Source organism: Hippoglossus stenolepis, chromosome 15 (assembly GCF_022539355.2).
Source record: "Hippoglossus stenolepis isolate QCI-W04-F060 chromosome 15, HSTE1.2, whole genome shotgun sequence".
In the NCBI taxonomy this organism is placed as follows: Eukaryota; Metazoa; Chordata; class Actinopteri; order Pleuronectiformes; family Pleuronectidae; genus Hippoglossus; species Hippoglossus stenolepis.
The window spans coordinates 7,571,569-7,592,852 of record NC_061497.1 but is presented as its reverse complement, the minus strand read 5'-3'; the positions used below and the strand labels follow the sequence as shown (position 1 = coordinate 7,592,852).

The following is a 21,284-nucleotide window of genomic DNA, read 5'->3' as shown; positions in this document are numbered from 1 at the left end:
TAATAGTACACACAAATCACAGTTCTGGATTGTACTTCTGTTTTGAGGTACAGCAAAAACAGGAAATACAAAACTTAGGTCGAGTTCGGACACAAAATAGTGGGTTGGCTCGGTTAGTTTTCTCACGGTCGGGTTCTGACAGAAAACTGCGTCACATTTTATGGCCTGAATTGTTAGCAAGAAGTTGCTTAAATTTAATGGGGAGCTGGGTATGCACTGCACTTGGGGAAACACAGAGTTTCAAATTGAGTTCCACGAACACAAAAAGTTCTGCATGAGCAGTAGCTGCATTCGTTCCGTACACGTGCGTGCCGAAAGGCCCATACCAAACATGTTGGTACGAGTATATGTCCCCCTGATAGACATTAGGCTAGCTGTTCCCTCCTGTTTCCAGTCTGTGTGGTAAGCTAAGTTAGCTGGCAGAACATTTACCATACACACATAAGAGTGGTGTTATTGTCTTGTACATTTTGCTTTGATTCCCAACATGTTGAACACTTTCTTTTGACAGAATAATCCTCCTGCTGCTGAGGAATGGAAGTGTGACCTGAGCAAGAACCCCTTGGGTAGCACTGACAAACTGAGTTAGCTTAGCATAAGTGATGTGCTGATGTGGAACAAGAGAAAGGGTTCTTTTTCAGCTCCTTTAATAAAATGTAGGGACTTTATTACTAAGGAAGTACTCAGTGCCTCTGAGCTTTTCAGATTGTTAATTGCTTCACCATCAGTAGCAAAGGAATCAATAAAGTCGGCCACTTTGTCAGGTTGTCCCCCGGACTCTGGTCGTAGAAGGTATGACCAGATTATTCCAATTAAGGGGTGACACGCTGTGCTGCCACATCATTTATTTCCACAAACAGCTAAAACAAAGGGAAGACACCTGTAGCATATGTCGGTTCAGAGAAAATAATAATACCCACAATATGGGACAATAAAATAATGTGGATTTACTTGCAAAATAACCCTAAATTACAAAAGGGATGTAGTCTTTCCCCTTAGATATCAAAGGATATAGGAATGGAATATTGTGTCTATACATGATTTAAGGGAATACAACATATACAGCCACCAGAGCTTAGTTTCATTTCAGTACTGAGAGATCCCTTTTTTCTCCGTCAGTGACAGTAGATCGCAGACAAGCAAGTTTAGTCAAAAACTCAGCACTCTGTTTCTGGCTTGCTAAGCTGCTTGTCATCCACAGATGTTGACTAGTGGAGGAGAGCGGCTTGACAGCTGAAGTAGTGCATGTAGTTTTAACACTCACAGTGGAAACAAAGCAATATAAAATCCCAGGACAAGCATTTTCCTCAAACCACTCCGACCATCCCATTTAAACGTGCTCACAAAGGTGTCCCACTGGCAGAGAGTCATTACCTCCGCCAACAGCTCCATCTGACAGGACTACCTATTATATAAAACAAAACAGAAAACAGACTCATATCAACCTGGCGATGTGTTTTTTTTTTTTTCAATTTGTCCCACTTTATGTGCTGGAGATGCACGATCAATGCCAGTTCAGCTCACGGATGGTTAACGGAAACAGATGTTAGGATTGTTAAGCTAGCACCGTTTGCCAGTCACATGTGAGAGGTTGAGAACAGACCAATTTGTGCTCACGGTCGAGTCTCTGCTCGTATGCAACATCTGATGCCTCATTAGATTTTACACATGTGTGCATGTGTGTGTGAATGCTGCTCATGCAGTCGGGGGGGTGGGGGGTTTGTACAGAAAACAATGTGACAGGCTGTAGACACTTGACCATACCTAATGGTCATCATGTCCATCATGTCCTGATGGACATGCATGCATCCCAGGAACTACTGTGCATATTGAATGTGCTCTAACTCTGGGCTTGTGCTGTATGTTCAGTCATATTTACCAACACATTACAAACACAGACACCTGTTTTAAAATCACACTGTGTATGCGAATATAGCAGATGTGAGCTATAAAGTGACAGCAGCTGTTGTGTAGTCTAAACTACAAGGACATGCAGGATTTAGACAGTATCTGTATAGTTTATATTGTATAATTATTGATATGTGTGTGGTTGTGTGTTTCAGTGCGTCTTGATCTTATCATGTTTCAATAGTCTGTGGATGGAATGTGTTCAGATTTGAGATGATACCATCCACAATGCACACTGAACAGCTTCCACATTGGGTTTTCAAGATGCATTTTTTCTCAGTTTTTGGTTGTTTAATTGTTTTTTCTTAAGGTTAAATGTTAGGGATTTAGTGATATCTAGTGGTGAGGTTTCAGATTGCAGCCAACTGAATACCCCCCTCCCCTTCCAAGCATGAAGGGCAAACCTGCGGTGGGGGTGTAACGTTAAAAAACGCTCGTTTTTAGTTTGTCCATTCTGGGCTACTGTAGAAACGTGGCTGTGCAGCATGGCAAGCTCCGTGGAAGAGGATCCTCTCTCTATGTAGATTATAGGGCTCATTTAAAGGTAATAAAAACACAATGAGTTTCAGGTGATTATACACTAGTGAAAACATCATTATGAACACCCTGGACCTTTATAGCACTTGTTTGATATGTCAAGAAAAACTCTATATGGAGAGAAAATGAACTCAGAATGGTCGCTATCTTTCCCACTTTGAAATTACACACAAATTCACCAAAAGCTCAGACACCTTAGTTTTCCACCAGTACCTAAACGCAGCATGCATTTGTGAATCTGAGCAGAAAAAGAGTCTCACCCACATGTGTAAGCTGATCCGTGCATGTCAGGTTTAAGTTGAAACTTTGTTCATAAAATATTACTATTTATTGATTTTGTTGAAACTGCTTTACATGTGCACATTTGTAAATCTTATATTTCACTTATAGATCACGTAATACACATTTGTGACCCTTTTCAGTCTATTTTCTCTCTGTACTTTTTTGTCAAAAGTTAGATGAGAAGCTTGACACACTACCACTCTCATATCTGACTGCTGTACAGCCGGTTTGCTTAGTTTAGAATAAAGGGCAAACAGCTACCCTCTGTCTGAAAGTAACAAAATCCAAGTAGCTTAAAATCTCACAAATTAAAGGGGAGCTCTGCTGATTTTGCACATCAAAGTGTTTTTCTAAGTCTAGTGTCTCTGGTTCTGCTGCATCAGTTATTATCCTTGTCCATTGCGAGCTCGGCAGTGCAACGCTAACAAGAGCTCTTTTAACAAATCGTACGTCACACCAAAGAGAAAAATGACAAGTTGTGGTGTCGTGAGGATTATACGCAGGACTATTTCTAGAAAGAACATGTTAATTAGTGATATTTAGAGGTGCTGGACAGAGACGTGCTTACTGTTTCCCCCAGTTTACATTCTTAATGCCGAGCAAAGCGGTGAGATGTGACAATGGCATTGATCCTCAGAGCCTACCTTGGCTGGGGAAATAATAATGAAAAAAATTCAGATGAACAATTTGTGGGAAATGAGCACGTCTCTCTCACTGCGTCGCCTCCTATTCCAAATAAGTCAAGTGGGTTGTCTGGATCACGCGATCTTACCCCCCTCTCACACGGACTCTTTGACAACACAGGGTATAAAGCCATGTACTGTGTATAATTCACATTAATCTTTTTCTAAGTTGGATTTTCAGCTCGACTATGCGTGCACAGTAACTCTTTTTAATAGGGATTCAGGGTGTCCTGACACATCTTACCTCCTCCTCAGAATGTGCAGAGTTGTCATAAGAAGCAGTCACTCAAAGGGCTTTATGAACTGAGCTTTTTTTCCAGTCAGCTTGTTACTGTTTTGCTCTACAATGAAGCAGACTGGCGCTCACATCGCGAACTTTGAACATCCTGTTATGTAGCACAGAATCTTTGTGCTGTATTTTACTGTTGTCCCCTGTGTCTGCTGGCTGCCAGTGGAGTGTGGATATTGCAGGGTTGAGGGTGGAGGGATGAGGTGGCATTCAACCAACAGTTAGCACCACATAAAGCCTTTATCACACCTAAACGGCTCTGTCTCCCAAAGCCAGAGTGCGATAAGCACTGCCCATTCATCTGTAATGATGTGGAAGCAAGAACCCGACTGAACTGAGTTGAGAAGGAGAGGCTAACTCCGACACAGTGTGGATGGCTGAAAAGGATGCAGGGCCAGCAGGGTTTCGGCTTGTTTACCCCTCAGAATGATGTGTGAACACGCTTTTATTTATTCTGTGTTCTCTGCGGGTTGAAGTTAATTTCAAGACAAGTGTTGCTTTACACTTCAAACTACTGTAATTATCTGGAAGACGAAAATATGAGGCAGTGGCCACATTACACAACGGTAATTGAAAAAGTTTCCCTTTGGACTGCAAATTAAGTTTTTGCAACGAGACCAAATACTCTTCGGCTATTAAACCTGCTCATTGTAAGCTTGTCTTCTGAGGTAATAATTTACAAAACCCATGAGTATCCAAGTTCAGCTTCTAAATTGGGAACCGGTGTTTCCAATATTCATCATAGCACGAGAAGGCAGAATAATATTTGGCCTGAGCATTAATCATAGTTATGGACCATAATAACATTTATAGTCAGTGTTTGGCTCTCTCCACAGTTTGCACCCCCATTGTGGCAGGGGGTGGTGGTGATATGATCACAACTTTACAACTCTAAATGCAGCCGTGCGTTTGCACCCAAGAGTTCACACCCCAGCAGGGAAGCGTCACACGAGCCGCTTTTGGACATGTGATTAAAAGTCCCCTCCAAATCTGTTGGAAGGGTATTGGCAGTTCCTTTGATTTTGTTGTACAATAAATACATTCGGTTACAAGATGAATATGAAACATGGCTTCAATCATTTTGTCGAATCAATCTCAGAGCCCATCGGTATCGTTTGACAACGAATCAGGCTCTGGTGGCAATGGCCGATGTTTTGGGGCTTCCAGTGAAGACAGCAGATATCCAGGTTCACCATACACCGTTTACAGTCTGCATTCAGTATGTTAAGTTTTGAATAAATGTGACTGAAGCAATGATGATTCACATAAAAAAAAAAAAACGACATTACCGATTCATTTCTACTCTTGGTTCATTATATCTGCATGGTTTGCTTCTGTCTTTGTAGATGTATCACTGCTCTTCTAGAATTAGCAAACCTGGGCCACAACAGAATTAAACTTCACCGAAGCTAATTCAGCACAGATGCTTGAATTCTCGCTGACATCAATACTTTCAGGTTGAATCGATCATCTTCAAGACGACAAAATCACATGACACAACAGATGTCTCGGTGTCTGTTGGAGGGGAGTTTAACCACGGGGTATTATAAATGCACTATAAAGGAGTCGTCTGCAGTAAAGTGTCGTTATCCTTTCTTTTACGAGCTAACAGACAATTCATCTTGGTTAAAATTGTCTCACCCATTTTGTCCTCCTGTGCCTTTTTAAACACACTGACAGGCTTTAACGATCACACTGTTCACACTCACACTCACACTGACAGACACACACACACACCGACTCAAACCTGCAACCTGTCTGTGTCTTCCAGGTGTAATTGGCTCGCTGACTGCAGCTCTGGACCCATCAGGAGCGTTGAGGAGGAAGACGGATGAGACCACAGAGTCTACCTGAGAATGCTACCTGACCCTCCGCCTCACCATGTCACCCTAGGAGAACCGTTAAGCTGTCCCTTTTCACACACCCTCTTTTTGCCTTTGTTATCCCCCATAACCCACTGAGTTTGTGATCCCTGTCTACATCCTAGTGATAGGACTAAAAGAGCCTTTATTTTGGACATGTTGTTTTTTCCTTTCAATGCTGCCAGCCACCAAGGCTATGGTGGGAAGCATCATTATACTTCTCAGCAGATTGCTAATCTCTGCCTGGTGTGGCTCTCAGGACTAGCGCTGCACCTGACCCTCTCCTCGTGTCAACGGGTTGATCTGAAATACCCCATAGTGTCCACCGGCTATGGAAAGGTGCGTGGTATCAGGAAGGACCTGAGCAATGAGATCCTGGGCCCAGTGGAACAGTACTTAGGAGTGCCGTATGCCACCGCGCCCGTCGGCGAGCGTCGCTTCCAGCCTCCTGAAGCTCCAGGCTCCTGGCAAGAGATCCGCAATGCCACCCAATTTGCGCCCGTGTGTCCCCAGAACGTGCACGGGGTTTTACCGGAGATCATGCTACCCGTGTGGTTCACGGACAACCTGGATGCTGCAGCGAATTATGTTCAGAACCAGAGCGAGGACTGCCTTTACCTCAACATATACGTGCCCACTGAAGACGGTGAGTGACACTAAACTCGTATTCTAGCTACAGGAGTAGTCAAGCTGCCTCTACATATGAAAAGAGATTTGTCTGTTTCAAACAATGTAGCCATTACTGCCCATGTACCTCCATATGTCCTTTACATTGGGATTGTTGATAAGCAAAAGATCCACTTGAGTGTAGAAGTCAGAGTTATGACAACAACAAACATGTCGATGGAGGAGGAGTTTGTGATAGTGTAACTCTTAAGAAACAGGCAACAACAGCTGTTTGTCAATGTGCCCAGGCAAAGCTACATCGTATAGACGCCTCTAGTTTCTTACCAACTTGCAAAGTATATCCCCAAGAAGTTCCTTTCTTGTATCGTATGGTCATCTATTTTGAACTATTGGCTACACTGCCCCCCGTGATTTCCTGTGGTACTGCTCTATTTTGTCTGTTTTGTTTATATCCACGCTTTCAGAAGACATACACAAATACTGACGCAATTAACGCAGGGTAGGATAGAAGTCTCTGTAGGCTTTCGTATAGGTATCTAGCAATTTTGTATACGTATCTTACATTGTCCATAAATGAGCCATTAAACTGCTCCTTTGATTTGGCACTGGTCAGAAAAAGATATACATCAAACTGAGAGAGAAAGTGTAAAAAAGCACTTCTACTTTTAGATCATTTTCAATTTCATGTTTGTGTCAGCACTTCCTGGGATAGTGTCATTTTGATAAATTAGCTGTGATTATAATCTGTGGAATGAAAATTTTACACATGAGCCAACTGGAAAGACTCTACTGATAAACCTCTGTGTTTGTATTAATGCCAGTCTGTTATTATTGGTTAGTTAGTTAGTATAATACTGTTTGAGATGCAGTCACAAACAATCTTCCCTCTCAGTCTCTGAGGCAATTAGATTCACTTTACTTTTATTGCTCATATTTAATTAACTTTAACATTAAATCAAATATTTAGAACACTACCGAGCATGTTCCATTGCCGTTTTGTACCAATTAGCCACATTGTGACATGCAGCATTTTTGACTTGACTTAACACTAATTTGTTTAAATCATCCATGAACATTATATCTTCATCATTGTAATTGTATTAGCTTGCTAACATTAACCTTTTGCATGAGCACCGCAGAGTAAGTCACACGTGTTTGGAGTGACTGAACAAAGGGAACCACTGATGTAGTAAATCAAACAGTGACTCCCTGACACCATTAACATTTTGTACCTTCAGCCTGTACAGGAGGGAAATGATACTGATACTGAAAGCCCCTGTATTTACACATTTTCTATAAAACGGGGGGAAAAAGTGGGTATTTTATTTTATTCAACTGTTTCTTATATTCTATTATCTCTTGCTAATTTTAGTTTTTTTAGTTTTAGTCCTTAGTAGCTTGTCTACCTCTACTGCAGGAAGATGAGAACATCAGAGAAGACGTGTATATCATAACTATCCTTGGACATTTTTTACCTTATTTATTGATCTGCGGTGGTTCTTTCTTCTTTCACGTTGCACTGTAATTTAAATCCAATCACGACTTGTGGGTGAAAGAAACCAAAGAAACCTTCACAGCAACACAAGCACCCTTCAAACTCCAGCTTTATACCCTTCATGAATATTCACAAACACAGCTTCTTCATCAGATATTGAAAACCACATTTAAGGAGAAGTAATTATGATGAATAAATTAATTTCCTGCAACGAAAAAAACTCATAAATTAACATCATCAGACCCACATGCGGTGTGTCTCCACTCGGCTTGCCCTTCCCCTCTGGGACCGGCACCTTGCAGGTCCATTCAAGAGCCTCCCATAGGGGGGGAAAAGCATTTTTTATCTTTAATAGTCAACTAGTAGCTTATCTGGACTTATCTGCATGCTTGTTTAATCATTCAGCTGAAGGACTAACATTCACATTGCCATAAGTTCCATTACTGTTAAATAGAAGCAATACAGTCTGATATTCAATAGCTCACATACCGGATTTAAGCTGGCAAACTCATTTGTCAAGGATGTATTTTCCAGTGTGGCAGTTTGTATTGAACTGCACACAAAGAGCTGTAATTAACTGTGTTGTTAGTATTGGTGGCATGTGGCTTTAAACCTCCGTGACCGCTGGGTCGGGACGCACGTGTCAGTTTCATGCTTTGACTTACTCTTCACGCTCGTGTTGCGTGGATGCTGCACAGTTGTGTCTGTGCTTATAGGCTTTGAAAACGAATGCTGTTGTAGCAGCTATAGGTTAGTAGAAGGGCAATAGAAACAATACAATAACAAAAATCCTTGTGAAGGCCTCATAGGAGGAAATAGTAAAAAAACTGAAGATCCCAATGAGGTAAAAAAGCACAAAACGACCGTCGACAATAAGAAGGTATTTTTATTGCTAAGCTAAATTGGAAGTTGAAATTTACCATATTAACTGTTGACGGTACTTTACAAATATATATTAGTGCAAATCTCCTAAGAAATTGACATAGCTAAAACACATAATGAATAAAATAGTACCCATCTTACCCATCTCACCCATCTCACCCATTTACTCAGTCATTACAACATTTGCTGCACGTCACAGCGTCGGAATCTTTTCACGTGAAATACAGCCACACTTTCGTACATTCAGCTTTAGCAGAGTTTGAGGTAGCTGCAAGCTAATTATAGACAAATGTCACAAGCTCACCTGAGTTATGTTAACTAAGCACGTGTGCCGGGGGTGTTACTGTTGCCTGTTAGCAGAACAACTCTTGCAGTACATAGCTCAGGCACTGAAATCTGCATTGTGATTCTTACCGGTAGATACTGGCTGTGTAGCGGGTTTTTGCTACCAAAGACAACCTTGTTAAGTCCTCCAGGGGGGAAATTAGTCAAAAATCACTTTAAGGAAAAACCTCCACCTGTTCACGGGTGATCTGGGTGTAATTTGTGCATAAATACTCCTGTGGAGAGTGTTGGAGAAAGCAGATGGGCAGGTATAAAAGAACACTGGAAAAATGTGTATCTTTGCATATCTTGCTCAAAATACGATCTTAAAAAGTCTATTGTTAATGGGCTCACCTGAGACCTCAGTTCCCTAGAAAACACGTTTATGCATTGCTGCGGCTGCTCATCATTGCTTCCGCTTCTCAAATGAAGATTAGCTTCAGTCCAGAGTTGTGTGGCTTGTTGTAATTTAACATTAAAGCTAAAACTGTACCTTACTCAACGACCGTGTGTCGGTATTGCAGTTGAATTATTTCGTTCATGCTCCACAGCCCAACACACAGATGGAAACAGATTAATTGCTAGTGCAAAATATCAAGTGTAAAGTGACTAGACTAGAGGACAGCAACAAATATTGTCATGTGATTGAAATGACCCTGAACATGTTGGACAGTGCACATACATTACAGTTGTACAGTATGAATGCTGTACACTGCATATGCCACATACTCCGAGAGGATGATGTAGAGTCTCCCGTGTTATTCCCTGGAGAAAAGATGTGCAAATGAGTGAGACAGATTTTACATGTACTCCTGTGTGCTTGTCAGAATCTGTCACTTATTGTCAGGGGTCAGTGCTTACACAAGGCTGATGCAGTCTCTGAGGATCTGTTGTGCCTCGTGTGTGAGGGAGAAAAATAGAGACTGAGGGAGAGTGAAAGTGCCCCTGAAATCAAACACAACATTTTTCACGTGCATAACTGTTGTCACGGTGCCTCAGATTGTTTACACGGTGTTAAACTTGCAGTTGCATCAGATAGTAGCCGGTTTCGAAACCTGGTTTTAAATGGGAAGGATTTCTCAATGTTCAGGTCTAAATAAACCTGGAATTTTAGGTCCATTAAAAGCCAAACAGTCAACTAATGTGCTTCATCAGAACTCTGAGGGTTTGATCAAATGTGAGTGGCAGTTCATTAGTTTGTGGTTTGTCTCTATTTTTTTAATAAATGTACAAATATGATAAATTAAGAGCTGCTTTTAAACCACAACACAGCTCTCGTTGGTGATGTCACTGGTCATTTCCTAAAAAAGAAGCACTCAATGTGGCACCTGTCAGCCTTCAGTGCTGCATTCATGTGTTTACATATCAGCAATGTATCTCCAGTGAGTAGTGATGTCCAGACTGAAGCTGCTTGCAGACATTCACCGAACTCCAGATATTCATCAGAGCTCAGGGCTGAAAACGGCTAAAGTAAGAACTGCTTTTAAACTGCAACCCAATTCATGTTTGTGTAAAGAGAGGTTTTCGATGTCCCCACCTGTCGGCCTTCAGATCAGCATTCATGTATTCATCCACTCTAGTAATGTATCACCAGCGCTTGTTACGTCAAGACTAAAATATATCAAGAGCCACAGTATCAGAAGGAGTGCTATGACTTTATTTGCAGACATTCATGCTCCCCAGAGGACTAGTCTCACCAAATTTGCAGATCCCTTGACCTTTCCTCTAGCGCCACCAGCAGGTTGACATTGTTGTTTTTTTACTTTATTTTTGGATAATGTCTCTACTATCAGGTAGATTCAGCTGTACTTTGGTAAATACATTCATGGTGCCCAGATGACGAGGCCTAATCCTTTATCTCAAGTGTCACACTAAGGCATTTGTGGTTTTTCAACTATTGGATTGATTTCCAAAAAATGTGAATATGCACATCCTCAATTTGAGCAAACATAGAAGCATATCTACTGCCAGAGTCCAAGTCTGCAGCTGCCCAAGACCATGTCCATCCTATAGTGTTTTAGATAAACTAAGCTTTCTTAGCTAGCAACTAACTTATTTCCACATCGAGCATGTTTAAAGCCTGGACGTCGATGCTTTGGCAGTGAGGAGTTCCATTCCCACCCACAGTGGATGTAGATGGGCCAGAATGAATTGGCAGCACAGATTCATACACAGCCTGGTTCTGAATGTTTTGCTGCCAGATATGGCCTGCACGACTTGATTTTGATGCATAAATCTCCAGAGTGCAACATCACATATTATCTCTCTTCTACCTTAAGCACCCCCCCATCCTCACTCCTGCTATATCTGTCTCAGACCTAGAAATACTCTTACTAAAGATTACTCTTTGGATGAAAGCAAATTCGCAGCCCTCTTTTCTTTCTGCATCTGTTCACCCCTCCTGCTCTCTCCTCTCTGAAACCATCCCTGCGTCTTCTCCTCTCCTCTCCTCTCTCTCCTCCATCTTTATGCAGATGGCAGCAAAAGGGGTCACTGTTCTGAATGCAAATGAACGCTTTCCACACCCCCCTCTCTGGGCCACCTCTACCGCCTGCTACTTCCTCAGCTCAGATTAAACACAAATAACTTCTTGGAATAATGTAAATAACACAAATGTTCTAGTGGACTGAAGAGTGAGTTTTATACTCCCTATTTATCTCTCTCTTGCTTCCTTCCTCCTCCTCCAGTGTTCACCCTAACTCTCCTGTGTGGCCAGGCTGCTAGGCAGTAGCACTGTCTCACTGCATTCCTATTTTCCCAAGACACTCCTCAGCCAAGAGCCTGAGATCCTTCATTTTTATTGCTGCTAGAGCAGCCATTTACCGCGCCTTTATTAAAAACCATATTTCAGGAGGCAGGAGAGTGGAGGCAAAGGATGGCGCTGGAGGCTGCGGGCACAGTGGAGGGGATGGAGAGCCGAGGGATAGGACTGCATGTGCTGGAAGCTGCTGCCTGGATGCAGGGGAGAGGGTGGTGGAGAGGTGGGGGACCCAAAGCTGTGTCTGACACCTTGTCAAGCAGACAGGCCACCACAGACATGACATACTGCAGCTTCATCCCGTTTACTGCACTGAGGAAATGGAAAGGGACGGGAGACAGCTTGCGCTCTGGCCACTGGCTCACTGAACCGAAAAGAAATGCTGTTGACTGAGAGATGGAGCTGCGTTAGGTCAAACAGTACTGGGACATCCCGAGCTAAATGCTCCTGTGTAGGCCAACACATTTCTCTTACCAGTGGCATCTTGTGACAGAGCCTACTGGCAGGCTTCTCTGCTGCTGTGTTAGTTTCCCTTTGGCTTGTCTGACCCTTTGTATTATTTCTACATAAAAAGTATTTCATAAATAGATAAATACTGCCAGGTGCATGTATTTCTAAGGAAATCTTTGTTATCAATTAGTCAGACAATAAAAATTTACATTTTTCCCTTATGTGAAATAACTCATATTTCCCCATTGGGCCAAGATATTCATGGTCCCTAGAAGATGAATCCAAATGAAATTGGTGTTTTTCATTTTATTTATTTACTATTATTGTTATTTCATTTATCAGGGTCATTCCTGCTGCGTGTACTTCTTGCATCAACTTGCGACTCTTACCTCTCTTGTGTATGATGGCTACTGCTGCTACTGCCAGTCCTGTCTTTCTACTTAAAGTTTGCCTTGAATAATGGTCATCAACAATAATAATAATACATGCGGTCGGAAAGGTTTAACCAGTAAGGAGTCACATGATTTTGTTTACACTCCTTTAAAGAAAGAGATAGAGAGAGAAGGAGAGATAGAACTTGAAAACTACCCTTCACCTCATATTTTATTGATGTATTGACATTAGATAATTATAACCTCTACTGGGTTTCTGAGGTGACTACATAGCACACATACAGCCCCCGCTTTCTCCTGTAATTGCATGCAATTGCTCAAACAGTCCAAAGAATATATTTATGATATTAACCTTTCCTTTTATATTCTTTTTTTCTTATCTGTCTAACTTTGCCCCCAAATAAACATAGTGGCCAGATTAAGTGGCCGGAAAAGTTGTTTCACTATCATATCCACTATTTTCTGACATTTTAAAACAATAAATTAACTGAAAAATCATCAGTTCATCAAACAATCATCAGATATTTGTTTATAAAGAAAATAATCCGACACACAATACAACTATAAAGCGACAAGACCGAACTCTTGAGGTGAGGTGCCCATGTGATGGGTGGAGTCTGATGGTCCATTACAAACTCCAGCCGTCTGTTTAGAGCTTAGCCTCACATATAGGTTACGTCTTTATTGGGCATTAGAAAATGAATGAAATCAGGAAAGTCTCCATTAAGCGGCGAGATGTGGTTTCAGAGTGGTGCTAAGTAGCGGGGGAAGTGCTGACAAGACGGAGGGATAATGTGCCTTTCTATCCATTACCGGCCTGTCTACCTGTCTGCTGCGCAACCGACGACTAGCGACCGTACCATCTCCCTCTATGGCAGGAAGTGCTCTCTGGATCTGGCGCCTGCATAGTGGTACTCAGAGGATGCAGCAAATCCATTCAGCATTGATCCTCCTCCATTTAGACAGCAGATAAACATTTTATATCAGGAAACCATATTCATAAAGACGGATGGGTGGAAATGCAGCATTATTATTATTGTGGGGTGCGGTGATGTTGTCTTTCGTCAGTAGACGGGAGGCGCTGTGAGAAGTGAAAGGGTATGTGCCATCACTTCTCTGTGAGGTGTCCTGCAGATTGATAGAAGCGGGCATGTCAGCAGCACACTGGCAGAGTGATAACCCCCCCCGGCAACCCACCATAGAGTATTCTTTAAAATGAGTGACTGCAACGCCTTCCCACTGGGGAGATGGGCCGGGTACAAGGAGGATAGCAACAGATGAAAAGGACACCGTTGACATGCTTTGTGTGGCATGTGGCTGTTCAGCGTGTGTGGGGCCGCATGTGTGCGCGCACGTGAGAGTGTTAAATTACTTTCTCTCGAAAACGCGCAGACAGTGACTGAGAACGACGGGAAAACGCGGCGTTAATTGTGGTCTGATGGAACGCTCCGCTGACAGAAACCCAGAAAAAAACAAATTACTGGGATTCTTATCAGTTCAGACTTACAGGGGTTGACGCGCCGGGGCATTGGTTGGTCACTGTGATAAATGCTTGTTATTGGCTCTGCCCTATGGAGCATTTAACTGGCGTTACCATTAAAAGCTTAATGTGGGGTTCCTCTTTGACCTTGGTGAGGGGGTATTCTGTCACAAGCCTTCGAAGTCAGTGTAAATATCAAACGTGTGTGTGTGTGTGTGTGTGTGTGTGTGTGTGTGTGTGTGTGTGTGTGTGTGTGTGTGTGTGCGTGTGTGTGCGTGTGTGTGCGTGTGTGTGTGTGTGGTCACGTGTGTGTGTGTGTGAGGTTTGAACAGGCTGCCCTCTCTGGACCGTGCAGGGGCTCTTGCCTCGGGGCTGCACCACTGTCCTGAGCAGGATAGAAAGTATCTTGGCGTTCCTTTGCCTTTTCTGACTGAAAAGAGTGATGGCTTGATTCTGCTCATTGATTTTTCTTTACAAAGCAGCAGCGTGTCAGGACTGATTGGGAGAAGGGTTGAGGAGAAGTGGCCTCTGGGGTTATTTACGAGGCAGTCCGTGACTCGATCCTAAGCAGTTAAAACAGATGAGTTTGGGGTTTATCTTTCCAGGAAACAGTGTGTAGTCCTTGTAAACATTTTTGTCTTCAGCTGTGCGGTCACACGATTTCAACCAGAGCGTCACATCTTACAGTTTTGCTCTTTTTCCCTCTTGTGATCTTTTCTTGTTTTTCCTACAAATGCAACCTTTTTGAATTTTGTCTTTTGTCTCTCCTCCCCCCTCTTTTTTTCTGAACCGTAGGTCCACTCACAAAAAAACAGGATGAGTCTACAATGAACAGACCAAGGGATGAAGGTATTTTATAATTGCATGGTTGTTGTTTTTTTCCTCGTGCTCCATTTTTGAAACTCCGTGGGGAAATGGTGTGTGTGGGTGTGTGTGTCTGTGTTAATAACCATCTTAGACTCACCACTCAATGTGCACATTACACTGTCCATTGTTAACGGCTTTTATTAACCGACAAATTGCAAAAACGTCCTCATGAAATAGTCCAAGTTAATGTCCTTCATAATGTTATTGGGCCTTCACCATTTTTTCCTTTTTAAGTATGAAAAATTGGAGGATTTCTGCATGTCTCTGTTATTGCCGTACATTTTTCAAGTTCACTGCAGTCGAGGGGAGATGCCCTCACTACTCTCTTTAATGATGCAGCCAAAATCAATGCAGACAGCATGTGCGCATGTTTCTGTGTACGTGCCCAGACTTACTGTCAAAGTGTATAGTACATAGAATTATGCACACGTAGAGTGCCTCACATATCCATTTTTGCATGTGTGTCTATCGAGGCACGGTGCTGTTTGTGCTATTTGCTTATTGAGTCCTCTCTCTCCCTTGCATCTCTAATTGCCGTGGTTTAAAAAGAGACAGATGTAGCTAATCCAATTGTGTGGTTTCTTAACAGCGAAAACAGAAAGGATTCACCCAGGATTGTCGAGGAGAGGAGCGGAACGATAGAATAGAGATGAAAGAAAGAGGGGAAAAAGCCGAGCGCTGCGAGTGCACGGGGAGGGCAACGAGGGGGGGAAGCAAAGAGGAAAAAACTGTCATCATGAAGACAAGTGCATGATGAAATGACATTTATTGAGCTTTGAAAGTGAGAGAGATGTAGAGAAAGAGAGGATGAGGAGGAGACAGGTGGAAGCTTGACATTTATGCCAACACCTGATGGATCTTGACAGGATCGGGGGGGGGGGGTGGTAGTCGGGTTGGCCTGAATCCCTTACTTAATTGCTCAGGTATGGATTGGACACAGGTTTTTCAAATGCTGGTGAAAAATACTCCAATTAGCGTCTACATTTATAAAAAAAAAAAAAGTTATTTGCAAAAACCTGCATTGCTTGGGTGTGGGTTTTGGGTGCAAAGTGCTGAGTCAGGCTTAATACTTAAACGCCCAAATCAATCGAGATTTCCATAAGAGGACGAATGAGAGGAGGACCACAGGAATGAAAAAGTAGGAAAGGAGGCAGTTTCTACTGGGAGGTGAGATGTTACATTGAGGATGGGTGTGAGGGAGGGAGGTGGATATTGAAGAGGAGAGTATCAGGTTAGGTAGAAAGGAGAGGAGTGAATAATGTGCCAGTGTTTTGGAGGCAGGCAGCAGAGACAGTGAGCTCCTTGTTGGCTTTGGATCTGAGTGAAACACTTTCACCCTGCGACCCTGCACCCCCAAATCACCTCTCTGTTCCCACTGAGCTCCTTTAGAACCTTTCACACACCCAATTCTGCCTAATAGATTTTATCTACATCTTCAGTTTATTATCAAATCCAAAGGGTCACCTATAAATGCCCGTTTCCTCACGGAAAAAAAAACCAAACAGTGTGCAGTTTTTGTTTTATATCAATAATATATTGTTGAGCCTGATCAAATAAAAATGTTGTGCATCCTAGTAATGTGTGGGGACTTCTCTTCTATTACACAACTTGGACCTTTTCCTATTCAACTTTCATAAATGCATTTTAGGAAGCATCAGCTTTTTATCTTTTATTCCCCCCAAAAAACATTCAGGGTTTTTCTATGGCTTTCCGCTAAATCTGAAAATATTTTTTCCAGTATTTCGTTGGTTCTGAATAATTAAGGAAAAAAAAACTTTTATTTATAAAATCACAATTTAAAAAAAGCAAAGAATGAAAAATAACTATTGTATTACATTTTGTCCTGGAGTCAGATATTAGAGATTTAGATTTAGTTTTCATTGTTATGCACTTGATGAACTAAAGACCTTGATCTACTGTAACACACAATGAGATGTGTGTGCTCAGAGGTAAAACAACTTAAATGCATCTTAGTAATTGGTGCACCATTAAAACCAGAAAGGAGCCACAGTCGTTAAACGCTAACATAATTGTTGATCTATCATAAAAGTTGCAAGCTGCTTAAATTTTACTGTCCAGTACAACAGTAGACACCCATTTAACTTCCTGTTTTAGCCTCTTAGAAAAAAAACAATGAGCGAGAACCTCAATGGGGAAACACATTTTCACATCAAGGCTAATGGAGCAGAGGCTAGTTCGAAAAGGGGGCCTTCTATTAAAGACATAATCTGCGATCTAAATGTAAACCACCTCTTAAAACTCATCAGCCAAACTGTTGGCAGCCAAGCTGTATTATGGGTAATGTAGGCGGCAGGTTTTAACAAGGAGGATGATTGCACGGTGGGTAAAGGTGATCATAGTTCACTTCAGTTTAAATCTGTATTGTCCATCACAACACAAACACTTATAATACACAATAAAAACGCAAGACATTGAAAGTACAGTCAAAGTGTTTTTGTACATGCTCTTCAAACAGGATGTGAAAAGAAAGAAAAAAACATACAAAGAGAATAATTATAGGAAATAAAATAAAATGCAAAGGTGAGGAATCTACAGGCAGAATACAATCAGCTAAGAGCACTTCTTGCACATGGGATGTTTGTCAAATTCTTAAAAGAGGATGGGTGCAGCTTTTGATATATACATGCTATATCCACGTGTTTATTTGAAAATGCATCAACTCTGATGGATACACCTGCCGTCCACACTACGAGACGCTAAAAGTTTGGAAACGCTGCTCGCCCTGTTTAAAAACAGCATTTTAGTCCTGACAGGCAGGAAAAAAGGTATTTGGAAACAATGACCTAGACACTTACAACTGCTTGCTGATTGGGTCATTTTGCCATCATTTCAGCCTCAGCTACCAGTGTAGAACGCAGCATGGATAATCAATTACTAACCTTGTTGACCCTGTTGTCTTTGTTAACAGCTGTTGTTGATACAAGTGCTTACATGCGGCTATGATATACGGATGGGGATTTAAACAGTTTTAAAAATCGTTTTGGTTTTTAATAAAAACAGCATTTTCAAACAAAATCATAGTAGCAAGGACAAAGAAGGCTGCCGCTCACCAATGATTTTACTCTCTGTCCTGGCGTTGTTTCCTTATTGATTCCTCATCCTGTTTCACACATTTAAATTCCCATATCAACAAATCATTGTGAAGTTAGGGACAGATTCTGTGACGGGTTATTAAAATGACACTATAAGGTGCCTGTCAACCATAAAAATATCTAACCTCTGCAAAAAATACACCCTTTCTTTTCCTTTTTTTTATAATATTGCTTCATTGTTCATAAATATCACACAAATATCTATGGCTGTAAAGCATCAGTCTGACAGTGTCATAACAGTGCAACGTTGAGATGTTTTACAGATAGGTTTGCATCAAGCACATTTACATCAGTCCTCTTTGTTAACGCAGAAGCAAAACAATAATTTTACAGTGGAGAAAAATAGAGATTGAGGCTTAAAAATAGCAGCTGCATGTCACTGTTCTCCGTCTCTGAGGATTTCGTTTATGGCGGTGTTGCTGCGAGTGCGGCTGATGATGGCCTGCTGATGTCACTCCTCTGTACTGTCCTGGTAATGCCGGGATAATTGAACTTGTTTACATATCCTCTGGGAAATCAGCCGAGGTTCAGAGCGCACCAGAGAAGAGAAGAAAAAGAGCAGCCCGTCGGAGTGTATGACTAAAAACGTATATTTTTAGCCAGTCTGTTTGTGACATTCGTGTGATCCATAAAAGATGTCTGCATGTGTGAGGCCATATGTGCAGTTTTGCTGTGTTCACGTGTGTGTATGATTGTGTGCGTGTGAGTGCATGTGTGTGTGTGTGTTTTTGGACGTTAGGCTGTGAGTGACGCACCCAAGTGCATGTGTAACCTGAGATTCAGGTGGTGATGCAGGCGGGTGTGCAAATACGTGAGTAGAATTTGTTACCACGGCAACAGGCATTCAGTGAGTCGGTGCAATGGAATGGCTGGTGCAGTTCTATTAGCGAGAAGCAGTTTCCATAGCGACTCAACATCGCAGCTGCCTATGCAAGAGTTTGTGTGTGTGCAAGTGTGTGTGTGCGTGTGTGTGAGAATACGGTGTGAATCCTGTGTGAATTTGCGCGTTCATTACCGTGCCTCGCTATGTATGACTTGCTCTGCAACATTTTCATATTTTTCATCCTCGCTATCACGTTTTATTTTTTTGATGTGAACCTCCCATCTACGTCTCTACCCCTGTCAGATCTCTCATGCTGCCCTATTTCCATCCCCTTCTCCCCGCCCCCCCTCCCCTCCTCCCCTCCCTTTATCTCTTGTTCTCGCCTCCTATCTCTCTGTCTCCCTGTCTCCAAGTGCTGAAGCTCATCAGGGTAAACAGATGCCGTGGCTGTTATTTATGTTTCCACTTGGTCTGGCTTTCGTACAAATTATCCACAGGCCCTGCACAGTGCAGACGCTCAGCCTAACTGGCCTGCACTGGCAGCTCTCTCAGCCTTATCCACGCGCAGACACTCAGACCATACCACAGACACTGCAAGAGGGGTGGTTTCCGAGAGGGAGAGAGAGCGGCACCCTGTGCACATGCTGGCAGAGTGAACCATAGCAACACACTGATGGGCATAAAGATACCAATAACAAGAGAGCGCCTCAGAACTGGCTGCACCATTTGCTCAACACATGGAGGGGCATAACAGTTTGGGAAGGTACCATCATCGCATGAGAGGGGGGAAACAGACATCACAGAATAATATATAGAGGATAAGCCCGGAGGGGCAGACATAAAAAACTTGCTGCCAACTGAAACGCAGTCTACTGAACATGTTTCATATTCAGTATCTACATCTTTTTTATTCTAGTGACTCACTTGCTGTAGGAGGTTGCGAAATGCTCCATATGGATTTTTTACTGACAAGACTGCTGCAGTCATATAAATCTAAAGCTGTCTGATTAAACTGAGGAGACTGCCTGTTGCTTGCAGACACTTGAGCTTAGCAGGGATTCTCAAACATTTAATGTGTGGTAAAGAATTTAACATAAGTGAATTAACTTGATAATAACGTACATTTCTGTCTGTGTTGTGTAGATATTCGGGATCGCCGCAAGAAGCCGGTCATGCTGTTCATCCACGGGGGCTCCTACATGGAGGGCTCAGGGAACATGTTTGACGGCAGCGTCCTTGCTGCCTATGGAAACGTCATCGTCGTCACCATGAACTATCGGCTTGGTGTGCTCGGTAAGTTTGGAAAAATGAATTTGTTTGACGTGTGTCATCACGCAACTCGCATGTGAAGCCTGCTCTGTTAAAAAACTAGCACACTATTGAAAGCACCCGATCCAATAAGACTCCTTAAATTCAATCAAGCTGCACCAAATTTCACACACTCATGAATATCGGTTCCAAAAATGGGCCCGATTTTCTTCATCAAGATCCATTAATTGTTCCCTTGAAAATATCAACGTCCGTTCTCACAACGTTATAGATACAGAAAACAAAATCTGGGATATGTCCATTCATCCGCATACACCCAAAGGTTTAATGGGTTCTTCATTAGATCATGCCCCAGCCCTCCTTCAAATGTCATTGTGTGTTCTAATGGGGTTATTGCATAGAGTTTGTATTTGAAACAGATGCATGTACATAGCCGGCTGTCATATTTAGAGAGATAAAGAGACATATTACCCTTATAATAAATGACCATAATCCTAACCCTAATTTAACACTCAATATAGCACATTATATAGCGTATACCTCCACCAAGGCCCAACAGTCCCCTTATGAAACCACTTCTTAATTCACTAGATGCAGATCTTTTTTTTTCTCATACATATCAGTCCCCTAAACATTTTTTTCATCAAGATCTATAAATTATTCCCTGAGAAATCAACGGAAATGTGGAAAAACTCCATTAAATTGCATCAAAATTTGATGAGTTCTCCACTGACCCACACCACATCCCTCCACCGAGTTCCGTGGTAATCGGTCTGGTAGTTCTTGTGTAATCCTGCTAAAAATCAAACAAATGGATATGGGTGAGAACAACCTCCTTGTTGGAGGTTATCACCAAACCCAAACATAGAACCTGACCGGCCCTGACCAAATATGATTCATGTCATTTAGCAGAGGACACACCTCATAGCACCGTACTGCACTACATTATATTACTGGAAAACTTGGAAACGTATTTGTACAATAACAATGTTTGTGTGCACAGTTGTATAGGGATATCAGTCTGGAAGTCATGCACAATGAGGTGCAGTTAATCCTGAGTTATCATTTCTCCTGCTGAAGTTGCTCAGACATTTCTCAGTATCTGTTCACTGTTGTTAATTCTGTGCAGCGGGGATTTCCTAAAAAAAAAAAGCACAAACAGGTGTATTTACTGTGTTCATTTACCCTGAAAATTGCGTTTTTCAATTAATTAATTGTTCTATTACCATGCACTTCTGCAGAG

The 21,284-nt window shown here is 42.1% G+C and overlaps 1 protein-coding gene across 2 annotated transcripts in view; it reads left to right on the top strand.

Moving 5' to 3' along the window:
• nlgn2b (neuroligin 2b) overlaps nucleotides 1-21,284 on the top strand; it is a 63,319-nt gene that overhangs the window by 21,434 nt on the left and 20,601 nt on the right. For both annotated transcript variants that reach the window (XM_035179257.2, XM_047343672.1), the window contains 3 exons: nucleotides 5,471-6,207; nucleotides 14,765-14,818; nucleotides 19,916-20,065. In XM_035179257.2, coding sequence (XP_035035148.1) covers nucleotides 5,718-6,207; nucleotides 14,765-14,818; nucleotides 19,916-20,065 — 694 coding nt within the window. In that variant the 5' untranslated portion in view covers nucleotides 5,471-5,717. The remainder of the gene's footprint in view (nucleotides 1-5,470; nucleotides 6,208-14,764; nucleotides 14,819-19,915; nucleotides 20,066-21,284) is intronic.